The 19339-nt window shown below is 35.8% G+C and overlaps 2 protein-coding genes across 3 annotated transcripts in view; both read right to left on the bottom strand.

Moving 5' to 3' along the window:
- Positions 1 to 19339, bottom strand: part of LOC124645012 (DNA-binding protein D-ETS-3) — a 57819-nt gene that overhangs the window by 28335 nt on the left and 10145 nt on the right. The gene's annotated exons all lie outside the window — the stretch shown is intronic.
- On the bottom strand, positions 13593 to 16306 carry LOC124645011 (dynein regulatory complex protein 11-like). Its single transcript, XM_047184737.1, has one exon. The coding sequence runs from the start codon at positions 16287 to 16289 to the stop codon at positions 13593 to 13595; it is 2697 nt and encodes an 898-aa protein (XP_047040693.1). The 5' UTR covers positions 16290 to 16306.

Raw genomic sequence — 19339 nt, 5'->3', positions numbered from 1 at the left:
TATTTAATAAGCTGCAACTATGTTAATCCGAGGAAAAGGTCTAATGAATAGTTATTTGTTTTAATGAATTGGAGACATATCGAAGAACAGCTGAACTGAAAAACGCATAAAGATTAATCTACGGGACATAGGGCTCTAACATCTTGCGTGCCTTACTGATGTTGCTGTTAAGTCCTTGGTAGTTCGATTGATTAGATTTAGCACTGTAAGCATCTTCCATGAAAACTTTAATGTAATGATGCCAAAGCGCAGACACTGTTGCGATTATATCATAGCATGCGCACGATGTATATATGTTATGCTCAACAATGTTAATTTTTAACCATTTTCAAAGCCTTTTTAGTCACTGTAGACATTAGAAGCTCTAAAAGTCTTCTTTTTGTTTCAAAAATTGAATTGTCCGTCGTTTGTTTTTTCATCTCCCTTCGGCTTCAACAAGACACGTTACAGAATAGAACTAGTTGGTAATATTCTCGTATTAAACATGGCAACGTTATTGGCCAATGACAGCTGTCCACACGGAAGGCTCTATTTCCGTTGTCATCTACAAACGTTCGAATTCTGTTCACATTTTTGTTTGAACATTTAATTTTGTGAAAACGTTACATGAAATTGAATATTAAATAATAGAAATTGTTGACACTGAGGCATTCGCAAATTGGTAGGTACACTTTATTTAGTTAAAATAGTAACAATTCTCTCTGTGTACGACTTTCATAAAAAAATACTTATTTTGATACTAGCAGAGGAACTTGTTTGTATGCACTAATCTCTGGTATTATATATATTTTTTTTATTTCAAAAGCTTAATTTCCAAACAACTATTAGGAGATATTATATTTTTTTTATCTCGTCAAATATATATATATATAGAATAGATATATAATAAAAGCTTGTAAAAAGACGGCTGATAGTTGCGACTCAAGCAGTCGGAAGGTGCGCCTGATTTCACCTCAAATAAATAATGTAAGGTAACTACATAAAAAATCAGCAATAATATAAATTACATTTTAGACTACAAAGGGGCTAAAAATGGGGCCACCAAAAATGGTAAAGAAACCCTTAAATGTTGTCACAAATTAACTAATACTTTTGTGAAAACTATTATCATTCAAACTAGGTATTGTAAAAATAAAAATTAAATAAGTTTTTTTGCTAAAATTCGGTTGATGTGAGTATCAAAATTATCTACTTCTATAAAGATTTCATTGAGCCGACATGGTAAGTGAAGTCCTTATATAAGTAGAGGTAAACCCATGAAAACATAAATCTATGTAAAATACGATCTATGTAAAATACGATATAGACGTATGTACTATGATTTAGAGTCTCCGCACACTGGTCACTAAACAGTGGGCCGATAGTTGACCCGACGGTTGGCAAACATTTTTATACAGAAAATCTTGATTCTGATACCGGCTGAATTCCAGATCTTTGTATGCGTCATTTTCATATTAATTTATGATCCCAAAAAAAAAAATATCAGCGGACTAAAAGTGTGTAGTGTGCGCCAGCTTTTATGTTTCTAAAACGGACAAGAAAGTAACAAATTATTAACATGAGGGCTATCAAAGCAGAGTTCTACTAAAATCAGTTAAACTGTAAGTAAATAAACTATAGTAACACCAGCTAGTTGAATCTAGATTCAACGTAACTAGACTCAAAATTATACCATCTGTAATGAAGACTAGTACCTACTAGCTACTTAAATACTACTTATTCTCTTATCAAAAAACATCAGAAAGAGAACATATTTTTTTTCTATTCTTAACGGTGAATAAGGTTATTTTTTATATATCTAATGTCATTCTAACTAAAATACTCAAAACAAATCCTATGACTAGGTACCCACAGTAAATACTTTCGTTATGTAAGCTAAATCTAGAATCTATTATTTAATAATATGAAAATATATCTATAGGTCTATAGGTAAGCTAAGATAAAACGAAAAATTAATTTCATTTTAAGAATAACTTAACGTGGGTCATATTATTTAAAAAAATAATCTATTTCAGGCTGACATTCTAAAGGACCTCGGGACAAATTGTATAACATAGTAATCAAACGATATCCTATAGAAATACCTAGGGAATGCTAGTCTATATAAAGCCACTGATTAAATATTGGCACTGATCCACACTATCCTTAGTACTTACGACCTTTTGACCAAACCGTGCTTACATCACACAACACTTCACGCGACACTGCACAGTACACATTACAATAATACAATAAGATAATATAAGGTATATTCACCCGCAAATAACATAGAGAAGTTGGTGAACGTGCCCGAGCGACTGAGATAGTCGGCGGAGCTTTTTATATCGAGCATGATTCACGAGCGGTGCCACATGTCGGTGCGTACGGCGCGCCCTACGACAAACTTTGTGACTGCACGGCCGGCGCACGGGGCGGCGACCAACCCTAACCACGCCTCAACACGCCCCCTCTCACCTCAACACACCACCCCGCCAATAGCAAAACACTCCGGCTAATCTTTATCCGAGAAAAATAAACACGGTGGGCGGTAGATAATGACGTAGAGCGCCGATAATCAGGCTTTGTGGGACCCGACGCCCCGCGCCGCCGTCGCACAGTTTGGCGAAAATGGAACCGTTCGATGCTTTTTTTCAAAGAGCATAAAACGTTTTTATTAAAAGCCTATTGCCTATCGAAGTTGGCACTCGTTTCGGCTTGTTTGTCAGTCGCATATTGTATTTTTTTTATTAATTCGCCCGCTCGAATTTCGGGCTGGAACAATGACCGCCTTTGTGTCCCTTTTGTATTATTTTTATAAATTGCCTGCCTTTTCCTATCTCGATAATTGTCCATATAATTGGCTGGGTTTAGGCATATTGTGTTTTGTATTTTGGCACAATGCTTTTCAGGTGTTGTTGCGTGTAAACATTTTGTTTGAGCATTGTCTCATTTTGGGTGCTCGTCAATATGTCCATTTCATTTGAAGACAATGAGGGTTTTGGGTGGTACAAACAGGAATACCTATAGACACAAAATTCCTTTGACAAAATCGCAATCAAATGGCTTTGACCACTCGTACACGTTATCTTCAAACAAGGCCGGGTAGTGTTGTGGCTCCGTGGTCGATTTATTATAATTTATGCCGCTGGGTTACGGTCACGACCCACGAGCCTGCCAGTCGACAGGATGAAAATACTACTTAAATTACACTTTTTATGATTCATAACACAAAAGCTTTTGGACAAACAATTGTTCAAAGGACCGGCTCCTTAGACTCGTAAAATTTTATAATCGAATCAATAATGTTAATCTGGTGAAGGTTAAGGTTACAGGTGATTAAAAAAGTCGTCAAACAATGCTCGTTTTTTATGAGAGCACTAAAAAAATACTATTTTTTTTAATGGTATTAAATTGACTGAACTAGAAACACTATAAAAAAGCTCCCATTACATTTTGTACTCTACCTTCTATAGAAATTTTTTCTAAGTTATATCTTCACCAGACATCTTTGCAAGACTTCGAAAATCATTGAAGCGTAGACACCGCAATACGGTGCTATTACTGTACTGCATCGGCAGCGTAGGCTGACTACGACTTTGCTACGAGGCGTAGCTGCTACGACAATGCTACAGCTATCACTTTTGTAGCATCTTGTTGCTACGAAGTACTATTGTAGGTATTATTTTATTAATAGTTATGTAAAGTTTTGTTTTCTTTTTGTATGATTGATGATGAGATTAAACATTAGTCTAAATTTATGTATACTGTGTCTAAACAAAAACTTATATATTTACCCCCTTACTTATAAAAATCTCTAATCACCTTCTAAGCAACATTTTAACTAATCACTACTTAAAGCCTTAAGTACTGATTAAATGTTAGTTAAGACATGCTTAAGCAACGTTTATAAGTAAGAATTTTCTTAAACAGCCCTTAAGTATTACTTATTATTTAATTCACGTTTATAAGTAAGGCTGTTAATTATTTATAAAGCACTGCGTTTACTAAATAGTGTGTTTGACGATTAGATTCGACGGTCCCTAAAACAGTGTTTATCTTTGCCTATTGCAGAACACTGTCAATATTGATCATTGTCAATATTGACTTTAACTAAAACCGCGGTAATCAGATAATCATGCTTACTCGTACTATTATCCACCTAATATTGTTATCATTACAATTTCTTTAAGCATGACCAATGTAAAAAGAAATACATTTACTATATAGGTACATAGAACGCCTAAGGCGTTATAGTTCGGCCATTCAGAGAATGCGTTCCTGACACGTCGCGATTGAACTGACGACGTAACTTTGCAATGGCGTTGCAGTTACGATAAAAATATTTTTGCTGGTTGTTTACCGTTTTAACAATTGAGGAGCATTAAAACAACATTATTATATCAATAATCAATGAATGTAGTTACGTCGTCAGTTCAATCGCGACGTGTCAGGAACGCATTCTCTGAATGGCCGAACTATAATTCCGCCTTTGTACATTGTTTTTTGTGTAAAATGTGTGCAAAAAGTGTAATAAATAAAAAAAATAAAATAGAAATAACTACCTCGTATATGGTTGTTTCTTTCGTCTAAATCCATCCAAAGGTTTGTAAGAGATCTCTTTTACCAATATAACCACCCATTGTAATATTTTAGTTTTTTTTTTTAATATTTAATTTGGTGTATTTAATAAAGAATACATCTATCTACCTATATCCCAAATAAGTCTTTCCACAGCTAATCATTGAAACTCAATCAGAATCCTAATTCTAGGTCATAGCCTTACGTACATATAGGACTAAGTTCTCACAGTACGATACTATCGATTGGCTGTATGTTCTACTATCGGTAGATACCTACCTACTCGTTTGATAGACGCCGACCGAAGAATATAATGCTTTAGAACGCCGTCTCTTGGGAACTTCATTGTTATATACCTACTATTGATGTTGTATATTATATATGCCATTGTATTAAATTATTCCAGCAATAGTCTGTGGGGTATTCATACTGAGAGATACACTGTGACACTTATGTGTTTCAAAATGTGTCGATGTCGATTTTAAGCTATTGAGTATGTCCTTGTTTTAAATGGTTTTGTTGCTATTAAACCTTAAACTACTGTTAAACCTTTGGATTGCCCAGCACTAGAAAAATATTTAATTTTTGCATGACTATTTAATAATTTTATTAAGTTTACTAGCTGTTTGTGAAGTTGACGATCGAGGTAACGCTACATATTTCCTGCAGTCGGATAAAAAGAAAGCCTCCTTTTTCAGGTTCTTGACTTTTTATTCATCATTCATTTAAATCCGTCAAGTAGTTTTTATGTCAAAGAATGCACCTTAATTATACAGATATTTTATTTTCCTCGAGTATCAAAGTAATCCCAGACAGTAAAAAAATATCTTACTACAGTATGTCCTCTATTTTATTCACCTTTTTCTTCCCTAACCGTGAAGCTATGAAGCTAATTGAGTGGGGTACTGTATTCTAGTGGCATTAATGGATGTTGGTGGGTAGAACACACTATCTATGGTGTTGATCACCCCTAGTGTCCCGTAGGGCGATCCGACGCCTCGGTGGGCTATTGCTAAGGTTTTAAAGTGCGACTACTTAAAAAAAATACTTATCGTTGTATTTGCTTTGTGTCTAAATGATATCTTCGTAAGTAATGGATTTATTTCTAGCATGGCGTCTAAAAATTTCACTTTACAGCTAGACTACTACTACTAATTTTAGCATATTTTTACTTAATAATTATTATCTTGCTTTGGTTTGGTTTCTGTACTCTAATATGTATAATAAATAAATATATTATGAGGTATTTTGATTTTAATCTACTCAGCGTTTGAAAATTTACGGATTCTTTACTTCTAACATGGAATTGTCCAAAAACATTGTAAATTAACTTATCTACGAAAACGACTACTGCTAAACAATGTTTGATTAAGTTTTTCAACGCACATGACATTATTCATAACTTATAATGCTACAAAGCGATTCTTATATACAATACATTAAGCCTACGCAGGTATCCGTTTTTCACTAATTTCAAGACGAACAACCCAAAAATATCATGAAAAACCCTCCAAAAAATCTTTTGAGACAAACAAACAAATCCTGTATCAGGTTATTATTTGCTCGCATCTTATCTCGTGTCTATTTCACCCCATACATCAGAGGAGCGTAAAAATAATAATTTAAACAAGCAAACACCTCAAGGCTGTAAGAGTGTTCTCTGTGTGCGTGAACTGTGTATGTGTGCGTGCCTGTGTGAGTACAGCCATGATCGATGCCAGTGCGACGTTGCCGTTCCGCGCACTTCCGGTTGCGACGGTGCCAGCCCTCGCCGGGCTGCGTAAAACTGAAATTGTGGATTAAAGCCTACTTTTTTTCTATTTTTGTGATGTTTGATTTCACTTTTTGGGTGATGATTTGGAGGAGATTTTGATAACATATTACACGGTAGCTGTACACGGTTTGTTCAGCGTTCAAAATTCTCTTTGAACTTAGAACACTGTTTTCCCTATTAGCTTACTATTATTATCATTTTATTAATGCCATAATCACACACTGATACTCATTTAAACCAGTAGGTAAAAGGTATTTACAAACAAAATTAATTATAAGCAATCTAACGAATTTACAACCACTTTTGTTGAACTTCTATTTAATATTAATAGAAAAGCATTTATTTTAGCAAATGAAATAGATAATTTGTTAGAGGAAGATTTTGCAATGAAAATTACTACCTACAGTTAATATTTCAAAATATTATCCCCAATAGCTACGAGTCTAGCTTTTAATTATTTCCCATGCCTCGGCTTCTATCGAAATATGTGAATATTGGAATCAAAACTTCAATGGCAGTTATGCAGCGATAGGAAATCGAATAGCTGCAGGGGAATCACCGGCGAATCGAATTGTCCGATTTCTCATGCTGCACAAATTTCATTAAAATTTAATTAACTGCTGTTAGTTTTCAGTTTAGTACTGTCATTGCTGAACATTAAATTGCATACATTTTCAGCGTTGATGTATTTCTATACTCTATCACTTTGTAGTGTGAGTAAATATCTTTTTGTTTGTCCGTTTTCGAATTTGCTGAACCGATCGGAAAAATTCTTTCCTATTGGAAAGTTATATTAGCCCCCGGTAACATAGGTTATATTTTATCCAGGTACGAAAAAAAATTCTCTCGGAACGCGGGAGAAACCGCGAGAAAACAGCCAGTCAGCCATGATATGTTATGTGCGTTACATGCACGTATTAAATCCTAACTTATATTATAAATGTGAAAGTTTGTGAGAACGTATGGATGTATGTTTGTTATTCAATCACGCAAAAACGGCTGGACCGATGTAGATAGGTGATACCCTGAATTAACACATAGGCTACTTTTTATCAACACAGCACGCGGGCGAAGCCGCTGGCGGAAGCTAGTAATTAATAAAAATCGGTACCCGGTCAGAGATACTCCGATAATAAATAGAGTAGACAAATGAAGATCATATCCTTACTTTAATTATAAATTCCGGGGTCACTCTGTCTGCTTATCACGCTTTCACGTCAAAGCTACTGATATCAATGGTATTTGGTACAGCCTGAGAAAGGACACAGACTTTTTATCCGCAAGGATAGGGAACTGAGCTAGTAATAAATCATCCTCCGAGCCTTTTTCCCAACTATGTTGGGGTCGGCTTCCAGTCTAACCTGATTCAGCTGAGTACCAGTGCTTTACAAGGAGCGACTGCCTATCTGACCTCCTCAACCCAGTTACTCGGGCAACCCAATACCCTTTTGAGCTAGTAATAAATAACATGATGTTACTTAATTCGAATAATGTTCGATTGTTACTCTAAATCTGACCACAGTACATCGTTTAGCATTTTCAATCAATTCAGGCTGCGAAATATAATAGCATTGCTTCACCATTTGCTAAATGGATGACGTTTTCCTAGGGAACGATATGATTTAATTGATGTATTAGTTATAACTAAAGGCCTTAGCTAAAATACGTACATCTCACAAAATCATGATTGGTGATTTCTCCAAGCAGTGGAATGTGAGCAGTAAAATTAAAGTGTCTTTTATACGTCCATGAACCTGCTAAGTAGTATTCGTTAGTTGGATATTAACTCATATGTTCCCTATGGCAATCGACTTGTCGCGACGCTTTCCGTCGGATCCCGTAATAACTGCAAATCCGTACTATTGCATTCATTCAAACATGACTTTAAGTGAAAATTGCACTTAAATAAGTTAGTTTTATTAATGTCCCATGTTTTTTTGTACTGGATTTTATCACGGTTATGTGTAATATTTTTTTATGGGCAATTTAATATCAACACTGTACTCAAAAGCCTGAAAACTAAATTAGAAATCGAAATTCTGTATGTTACTCTACTTCTTAGCAGATTTCCTTTTAAAGCAGATAAATGTCTGGTATGTGAGTCTTATATGACTTATTACTGTCAGTACAGGAATGGGTTGATAGCTAAAATGTTTACCAAAGAAAACATAACAGTAATAACTGACAGTAAAATGTGCGCTTTTATTAAATTTTATGTAATCATAAATAATAAAAAAGCAAAAGGTAAGCAATTAAAACATTATTCTATCGATACCACACATTAAATCGGATTTCTAAATCAAACGGATATTTAATAAAACCTGCAAAATTTGCTAAGTCAAAATACGACTGTAAAATCAACTGTACATTTTATGCATGTGTTGGTGACTATCGCATATAATCTGTGTATCACACACACATGTACACCCCACCTGTTACATAGGTACATAGATATTTGTTTACATCACCGGATCGAGGCGCTGCGAGACTGCACGAACCTCTATCTATACTTAATTTAAAATTAATACAACCAGCCGGCACACAGGAAATGAGCTTAGAGCTGAAGGGAGCTCAGGGGGGCAGGAGCGACGCGGGGAGGGTGGGGGCAGCCAAAACTCCGAATTAGACGGAGCCGTCGCTATAATTTGATAACCATTGCTCAGCTCATGTCGCATAAAATACTCGCTTTGAGTTGTTTTTTCGTTTCGTTATTTAATTTTACTTTCATAGATTTTTTTCAATCTATACATTCGAATTAGTAGGAAAATGACGGAAAATGCTTCGATGGTTTTCGTTACGGTAAAGTTTTCTGATACATAAGTCGATGTTTTAGTTAGATATTCTAATTAGGTTTGCTATACCTGTTTCTTCAATGACACTGACAAAGCTTTGACTAGTCTTTTTTGCTTCTTCCTTGTTCCTTAATCTACTTCTACGTCAAAGTAGTTCAGTGAAATTGTGTTACATTGTATGTTATTGTGTTCTAGGGAACTCTGAAATTGTTTTAGCTGCTCTAAATAGCAAATGTGCTCAACAAAGCAAGCATTCTCTTGTGTAATGTGTCCGATGACGAACGCTCAGATAATGACGCTTTGGCGGAAATAATAATTCCTAACATTAGGCTTTGAAACTTAGGTCAATGATTTTGCGATGATCGGTCAGCACACCCAAAATACTTGAAAATGAAAATAGTTTTACTAAGGTTTTTTTCACCGTCGCATCACATGTCATATTTTGAATATCTGTGGCAGTCGTTACGGTTAATCAGAAACCAGTAAATCTGACAATTAGTCTTACCTGGGTGTTATTGAATTGCCCGGGTAACTGGGTTGAGGAGGTCAGACAGGCAGTCGCTTCTTATAAAACACTGGTACTCAAGGTAAGCATCTGGTTAGACTGGAAACCGACTCCAACATAGTTGGGAAAAGGCTCAGTAGATGAAGATGCATCGTATGTTATGTTCAAACTCAATTTTAAAAGATTTGCATACTTATTAAATGTTCCGATAACATCCTGATTCTATAGTGCTAGGAAAGTTAACTGTTTCTCATAGTGTCAACTGCGTCTAAAGGGAACTTCTTCCTGTAACCGGATAAAACATAGACGGTGTTACCCGCCGATAGTGTGGCATTCTAACCGTGAAAGAATTTTTCCATCTAAAGATTTCGGCAATTTCGGAGCCTATTCAAAGCAAAGATTCTCTTTATAATAATTAAAAAAGAACAACTATATATGGATGTACAATTACCTACATATTAATTAATTTGCTTGATTTTTCGCTATTTTTCTCAAACTGTAATAAGGTTTTTATTCAACATTTTAAATTATAGTAAAGTTGTAAAAAGTTTTCTTTAACGACTGTGTTTCTTTTTTAACTGTGAATATTTTCGGATATAACCCAAGTTTACATCCTCAAGATACTAGCATATACTAAAACCCTATGTCTAGTCTATATCAAGCCATGGAAATGCGAGTCACTGCACTGCGAATTCAATTTCACAGGGAACAAAACAACCACATGCCCTTAGTTCGATCAAGATACCCAAATAATTTCCCGAAGCTGCTTTATCGAATAAGATAGAAGCAGGCTAGGCATTGTCCTTAGAAATCTTGCATCTGGTCTTGCACGTCCATTCAGTGCAAGACCTATACAAGTATAGGCCATATGTTAGAACTTGAATACATATGCTTGCATAAGTCTATACATATATGTATGGGCCTATGTAGGTTTGAAGCGTCTGCATATCTATTGTTCAGCTTGAAAAGCTTTGTGAGTTTCATAAATGTCTGTCTCTGAAGCGTTCCGATGAACTATTTTCAGTATTATTTTGCAAATACGGAATGAGGGCGAAAATAAGTGAATTGAGTTGTCTTTGTATATTATATAATCTGGGAGTGTTTTGTGTTGAAAAAGAATTTAAGTAAAAATAAATAAAATAAAGGATAATTGCAAAATAAATACAACTTACAAATAAATATTTTTTCTTTCTTTCTAAATTGCTAATATATATTTAAGACAGAGACGCATTAGTTTTGTATATCTCATCATGGATACAGATCTTTAGCTTCAACTTGCTTGTAAATATATTATTTTTAACAGTGTCAATATGAAAAGCAATTCGATAGACGAATCCTAAACCAACTACTCCATTATCACCACGACTTCCGATTCACGAGCTGTCTTCAATTCATCAATCCTGATTGCACTACTTCATAAGTCAGGATATGTAGCTGTTTGATTCTTGGACGGACATCCCTATTAGTATTGTATCCGAGAGACACTCCATACATAGTCGTTTTCATGACTGCACCTGGCATTCCAAATCCATTATCCATTTTACTCGTAGCTGACAAGTTAGCGCACCGTCTCCTAGGTCCGTCAAAAAAGGGGCTTTTTCTGAATCGGTCAAATCTAAAAATCACAGAAATCATTTCGCTCACACTGAATAAAGTTTTCTGGTCTTCGATAAATGAATAACGAAAGTAAAACAATCCAATTTAAATCGTATTGTGTCGTGTATATATTGTCGTCAATTGTTTGTGTTGAACCTACATAGTGTATGTTCCGAATTGAGTCCACACAATTTGCAATCGTCCTTGTTTACCAAACTCTATGAAGTGCAAATATAAAATACACTATAAATAAAGCTATAACACAACTCATGAAACAAATACTAGAAACAGTTCTTCACGCTAAATTGCATTTCATCAGGTAGACTGAGTCATAAAGGGGAAAGCCTGCAGCTATGAAAGAACTCGGCGGTCCGTTGGCTTACAGAAAAAGGCCACCACCGGCTTCATTGAAAAAGTTTGCGAGAACTTAAATTAGTTTACCCAGCGTCGAAGCGGCTTCAGTCAGAATAAGTTGGACTGACGCACCCAGATGCAGAGTATAACTTTTATCAAAGGCGTTTCGGATCAAGCGCCAAATTGTTTTCAGTCCTCTCGCTTTACTGTAGTTATAATTGTACAGTACATCAATTTCTGGGTTGTTAGTAGCATGGTACAAGTAATGTATGTTTTGTTTATTTATTTAAATAAATGTTAATACTGTAGTGTGGGTTTAAGAATAATTAGTGATAGGGAAAACCAATACTTTTTTTCAGAAATCTGACCGAGAAGCTTTGGTCGTCAAAAATGATAGCTTATTCCAGAAGGTTTGTTCATACTAGCTACAATCAGCAGCTACTAGAATTTTGGTTAGTACATTTGTACGCAAGGTGCACCTACTGGAACTATATAGTATACCTGCAATGTCTAAAAGTTATCTGTATCACTGTATGAAAACTTATTTTTATTTATTTAAAAAACGACCACTGAAAATCCACCACACACCTAAAAGTACCCGAGGAATTGTCCAAACTTCCAAACGATTAACATACGAACGGAGTACAAAGAGCCTAATCATATTATCAGCTCCTAGATTAGCGGTAGGGAGATATAAAGGGTCCATTGTAGTTCGGAGCGTCGGAACCTCCTCTTTCCTCCACTCCCCGACTCCGCGGAAATGGCGGCGGAGAGCGGAGACAGCGACATCCGGAGAGGTGAAGCCAGCGGTGCCCGGTTCAGTGTAAACCCGGGTATTGTCGGACCAACACCCACCTACGACCCACTTTTGGAAATACGCGTTATTATCCGACACTCTGACGGATTACGTAGTCCATGAACTTCAGCGTCACATTTGCTTTCAGGGTTATTTGTTGCTGGCTGCTTTTCGTGTTTTCATAAGTTCTATAGGAGAAAATGTTCACTTTTTCAGCTAGGGCTAGTCGGGCTTCACAAGAGTAAAATATTTTTCGAATCGGTTCAGTAGTTTTGAAGCCCATTCAAGGCAAAGGAACAATCAAATCTCTCCTTTTTTAAATATATGGTTTTCATAATAAAGATGACAAAATGCATGCAAAATACTATTCCTAGAAAAGATCCCTTTTTCTACCAGTACATATAATCTTTTGAGAGGACTCGCAGCTATTAAAAGATGAAAAGTTCGATATGCTAGCTTACTTTATTTATGAATCATGGCAGAGGTATCCTTTTCAAATTGAAAGAATCAGCTATAAAGTTCTTGATTTTTATACCTAATTGCACTTGACCAAGCTCTAATACCAGATAACAATATCCAGTGATTAGAAAATTATAAATAGGTAAACACATAAGTATTGCAATTACGTAAATTTTGATCTATACTAAGTTCTAGCTATTTAAACTTTGGTTTTTATTACTATTATTTAAAATTTAATTTACCCTTTTTTTAAGATGAAATAAAAATGAAAAATATTTGTCCCGGTCAACAAACGCCATCTTTCGGAAAACTACACTTTAAGGCTGCCTTTAATTCTTGGAAGGATAAAGCGCCCTCTAACCTTTAGACTGCGAACTAGCGATACACGGGGGTAGCGAATGCGGTACAACCCCTACGTAATAAGTCAGTCACGCACGTCTGTCAGCTATATTATGACTAGATGGGGTGGAACTGACTTACTTATTAGATGGAGCTGCAGTCGTTTTTGCATTTCTAATTTTTTTATTCGATAGGTACTAGACGACCCAACAAGCTTCGTATAGCTGACCCTTGACCTATACAAAAAAATTAAAAACAAAAAAGCCAAATCGGTAAAGTCAGTCAAAGTTTATATATAAGAAGATTTTATAAGGAAACTGCCACTTGCAACTGAATATAAATATTTATTTATTGATTTTGCCTCCACGGACCGTTGAATTAATAAATATAACCAGCAAACTATAATTTTTTCCTAATAATTTATCCAGCTTGTTTCTTTTTCTTGTCGTTTTTTAATTTAACGCTATACTGTGACTCCAACATGAGCATATACTCCATCATCTTAGGTCCCCAAGGCGAGTATGACAAGTACCAAGATTTATACATTTCAGTTTCGAGTGTGTCCATAAAGGTTACATTTTCAGCATTCAACACGCCCTGAAGAATTTCCATAGGGTGAAGCGGTTTGTAGTACAGCTCAGCCAAGCGTTTACCACTCAACAAGTTTTCAACGACAGATTTAATAGTACTTATGTCGTAACCTCTTAAGGCCTGTGCAGTGGAATTAACATTAAAATCACGATTAACACCGTGGTACTTCATTAGCATTTGGGTGAGGATTAAAGAAATGCTTCCATAATCTGACTTAGGAATCATGATGGTCGAAGGAAAAGCCTTGAACATTGTACTATTTTTTGCCAGCCACGGTTCAGTGGCCGTGCCAATCACTATTACTTTGTCGTGCACACCAAGCGGTTTGACAATCTCTTTAAAGAAATCTTTTGAAAGTCGTGTTGGATCAAACATCTTTTCTTCTTTTGGTACCTTTTTGTAAAATAACTTTTCGGCGTCTTCCACAAATATTACTGTGGGTTGCATAAGTTTACTTATTTTATTGACGTAGGTAAACAGCGTCCGCGTATTTTTAGGACCAATAAATTTGTCATAAGTATTAAAAGGTGAAAGATCAATAAGAAGAGCGTTAGTCTCCGTGGCGATTGCATATACTAAAGATTTTTTACCTGTACCCCTGGGGCCAACCAATAAATGTGATCTTTGTATGCCTGAGCAGGTGGCTCCAAGAGTTAGTAAACATCGAATCCTGATCTGTTCTTTAACATCACCAATGCAAGGTGGTGGAAATGTAGGAGTCCACAATACGGCGCGGCAGTCAGCAGCAGCATAGTTCCTGTCACCCCAGTAGTCGTCAAGCGTCATTCGAGGATATCGTTTAACAATACCGTTATCAGCTAACTGTTGGAACATCACCTTAGGGGATAATTTTTCATGTTTTGGTGGTTTCGGTTTCTTTGGTTTTTTCCTTTTCTTGACTGGAGGTACTTTCATTCCAACGGTAGTATAATCTGTTTTTAGAGCATTTTTTAATATTTCCAGCTCCAATCTCATTATTTCATCTGCGATTGGGCGCAACTCCAATTGTATGTCCTTATATGCATTCTCAGTGATGAGTTGCATAATATGCCCTCTGATTGAATCTAAGCCAGCATCAGGTGTATCATAAGTACTCCACTGAATTTCATAATCATGCCAATTCGATTTTAAGCTATTGTGTTGCTGACCAATCATGATATATACACCAGGGTCATTATCAGGATGCATTCGATACTTTTTGTATTCGTGAATTCTTTTCTTTTCTCTATCTCTAGCTTCCTGTGCTAGTCTTCTCTTCTCCTCACGTTCAAATGCCTTTTCAGCTTTAATTTGTTCTTTGCTTTTTACCACACCTCCCTCTGCTTTTATTCTTTTCTCTTCATCTGTACGCCATTGAAGATACTCCTCGATAGAGTAAGTTTCACCTTTTACTATCAATATAGATCCACCTTCCTCGGCATAAGGAAATTCATCAAACACACGAACTCCTCTAAACCATTCTGTAAACCACTGTCTTATTTCATCTGTAATATCATCCATTATGTCACCTTGCCTTAGTCGAAGAACGTGTGCCTTCTCTTTTAAGTTTTCATTCAAATATTGTTCATAATATGCACGTCTAAATTTCCTTCTAGCTTCTTTTACCTTTTCTAACTGTACTTTTGCCGAAGGAGGACTATAAGAAGGTATGATCATACCAAGCTTTTCCTTTAACTTCATTTCTCGCGATTGAATGCGTTTTAGTTCCATAAACTCACGAAAAACTTTTTGTATCATTAATCCAGCCGCAGTCCTGATAGGTTCAGGTTTTGGTGGTTTTTTCAAACCTGCTAATTCTAAGTATAAGTTTTCATCTTTGAATGCCTTAAGAAATTTCTCTCTTAATACTATTCGTGACCTCTCCATTTTCTGTATAGTACGTGCATGGCCATTGAGAATGTTTTTCTGCCTTCTTGCTTCCAACTCATCAGGAGTTAAAGTAACTAGTTTTTCACATGAACCACCTTCAGCCAGATTTCTTAATTCCGCTTCTTTTTGCTCTCGCAACTTTTGCTCTTTTATTAGTCTTTCTTCTTCTAACAGTTCTAGCTGTGATGGCGTTGGTGGTGGATCTCCTAATCGATTACCAGCAAATATTTGGTCCATAATGTATTGCATTTCTGCCTTACGTATTTCAAATGGGTAAAAGAACGGACACATTATTTCAACATCTTGGGGCTGTATTAGCATTTGTTCGAACGCGTTATCAGCATATGTATATTCAAAAACTTCCACTTCTTCAAGTGTTCTCTTCAGCTCAATAATACGGCATGTGACACCGTCTATAATTTTCTTTATCCAAGGTCTTCGCTGTGCCTGCTCCATTTGATCGTAGCAATCGCATAGTTTGTTATATATCTCACAATACCTGCAATAAACTCTACTTACTACTTCAACTGCTGTCGCTTGGGGCTTGACACCGATAAGGTTTATTGCTAACTCTTGAATGCGCTCATCTTCTTGTAGCGCTACTCTGAACTGCTCTTTAAGTTTAAGCCACCGCTCATAATAATCTTTGTTAGACATTTTTGTACACAATAATTTGATTTCATTTATGGTATAATCATTGAATTATTGGTGAAAATACTAAGAAATATATTTTTCCAAAAATATTTCACATCATCAATCTAGCATGACACGTCAAATAAATAAGGTGCTATGCTCTATGCTATATTGTTGACCGAGAATTTTGTGACCAAAAAGTTCTCATAAATATAGCCGAAGAGAAAATAATAACTAAATACAACAAGAACAGAACACTGCGTGCTCATACCACGCGTCAACATATTTTTATTGTGAATATCGCGTGAACTTTAGACTTTTAATTCAGCATGCTGAAAAGAGGAGCAGAAATCTAAGAAAATACGGTCTTTCGACATTTTATACAAAACTGAAAAAAAAGGTTTGATCTACATTAAACAAGAGAGACAAAATATTTTTTGTAACATGAGAACTAAAAATAGCAGAAGTTCATATCTTCTGAATTCCAAGGGTTCCTTAACAATGCCCTGTTACAATAAAAATGTTTTAAGTGTGCCTCCGTACGTCCCATTGAGCATTTGAATAGTGTGCGCACGCTCCCGCTCGTCACCTACGTCCGGTGCGTGACGCGTGCTGGACAGTGGCCCAATAGACAAGCGTTAACGGGACATAATACGCTAAACTAAAATGCAAGTTTTGCTATTATCGCAGCAATGTATCTAATTTGAATTGCCAGTATTTCTTTCGCTAATTTCAGCAACAACTGATTATGTTTAGAAATGTAACGTAAAATTTTGTTGTGATCAGTTATTTTAAGGAAACTGACGCATTACAGTTTACGATTATTAAATAATGATTTTCTTCTAGTTTTTCATTGTAAGACCAAGTTTTTTACGTGTGATACAAAAAAATATACTTTAATTTTTTTATGTTGCCAACAACAACAACATTATAAAAATACTCTATTTAAAAAAGCAACCTCTCAATAACTCTGCCACATTTTACACATAGACCCGCCACCCCTAGTTCCGCTACATCTCTTATCTCGCACCCCTAGCTTCACAAAATGCAACGTAACAATGATTTATTCTCCAACCCTCGCTTGTATTCATTACTGGTGTAGAAATTTAAGCCATTTATTTTGTTAACTCTCTCTCCCGGGCAATAAAGTTGGCGAAGGGGCCGATTATAAGGGATCAATGTAAACGTAGTTTGTAATCTTAATGTTTCTATTTGATATTGTATGAATATTTATGTTTTGGAGTGGGATTTTACTGATTTTATTTATGAAGTACCTATAGTTCGGCCATTCAGAGAATGCGTTCCTGACACGTCGCGATTGAACTGACGACGTAATAACATTCATTGATTATTGATATAATAATGTTGTTTTAATGCTCCTCAATTGTTAAAACGGTAAACAACCAGCAAAAATATTTTTATCGTAACTGCAACGCCATTGCAAAGTTACGTCGTCAGTTCAATCGCGACGTGTCAGGAACGCATTCTCTGAATGGCCGAACTATAAGTACCTTTAATATGTTTATGATATTCATAGATTAGGCTCGTGTCTTAATACAAAATGAAAGTTGGAAAAAAACAGCAAGATTCGACCATTTCACGCATTGCTCACCAGGTGGTATTTTTGATTTTCTAAAATTATAAGATGTGTAATTTTTTTTTCCACAATTGTACTTTATATTAACATAAACCTAGTACCCTAAATAAATGGCACTGTTCATTTAATGGGGTGAAAAAATAAAAACTGTATAATTGTTCATGACTTAATTTCCTTAGCTTTCATTCAGATTTTTTCAAATAATTAAACTATACCAACCCAACTAACTCACTCTTCAACAATTATCTACTACCAAGCATGACGTCCTCATTATTCCCTCCGCTTTTCTCACGGGTAACATCTTTATACCCTGGTAATGATAATCCAGGAATTAGTCACGGCTCCGATCGCTCCACCCACACATTTATGGAGCGACTCCGGAACTGAATGGCACAATGATTGACTGACGAATGAACTGGTACAGGGGCGATACTGATTTATTTATCTTCGCGATGTAAATAAATATTGGGTGAAAGTGCCTGTTTATTTTTGCGGGGTTCGTGTGATTGTTTTTGTGTGTCATGTCATTTGATGTTAGTTATGATTGTATGTATAGTAAATTGGCGGAATTTTGGGTGCTCGATTGTGTGTTTTTCGTCATTATTTTTTTCTATCAGAGATCTATACTTTAACCACTGGGCCGCTACGTCTATGTATCTTTAGAAAAAAAATAGCAAAAAAAACACATAATGCCAATTAGGAGACATCCCAAAATAAACATCATAATAGATTATAATTCAAATAATGAGCGCCACAATTACAGTATTAATTCAACCCTACGATAACGCGCCGCGGTCTTTTGTACCGCATGAGAAAATATCTGTGTAATGCACGGTTGTCACCGCAGATTTGTAATCGCTCGAGGTTCGCATGGATATCCGCACGCGCGTACATTCGATATGCTTAGTGGGGTCTGACGGAACCCCAGATTTATTGGCCCAAAAGGTCCCAAAAAGCTTCATGTATAGACCTGGATAATTTTATTTGGATACGTCACTTTTTTTAGAACAATTAGGTTTGATTGAGTGGTGGGAAAATCGAGTGGCGACATGTTTCGCGTAAAACGTAGGTGCGTGAAATGTTCTCAAACAAAAAAACTACTGACTATAATGTTCATAATCATATGTTTTCTTTGCAAAAAAATATAAAATACTTAAGCATAGATTTTCTCTTCACTATACTCAAATGACAGCTGTCACATAAACATTTACATCATTGACATATCTAAGCTCGATGATTTACATGCAGTTACAATAAATAAACAAATAAACTTCTCCATATCAGTAATATCAAGCCGTCAGTTACATAGCAGACACCACAGCATATCGATAAGCCAGTACCAGCAAATGAACACAGGACTTATCGATTAAATCGACAAGCGAGTATCAGTGAATAGAAATGCAGGGATATATCCGAAACGGTATCGAATCGCGATGTACAAAGCGGTCGAAAGGACGTGGAGAGCTCTTAATTAACG

The sequence above is a fragment of the Helicoverpa zea genome, chromosome 31 (assembly GCF_022581195.2).
Source record: "Helicoverpa zea isolate HzStark_Cry1AcR chromosome 31, ilHelZeax1.1, whole genome shotgun sequence".
Lineage (NCBI taxonomy): Eukaryota > Metazoa > Arthropoda > Insecta > Lepidoptera > Noctuidae > Helicoverpa > Helicoverpa zea.
The sequence above is the reverse complement of the archived record's forward strand: the minus strand, read 5'-3'. Positions and strand labels throughout refer to the sequence as shown.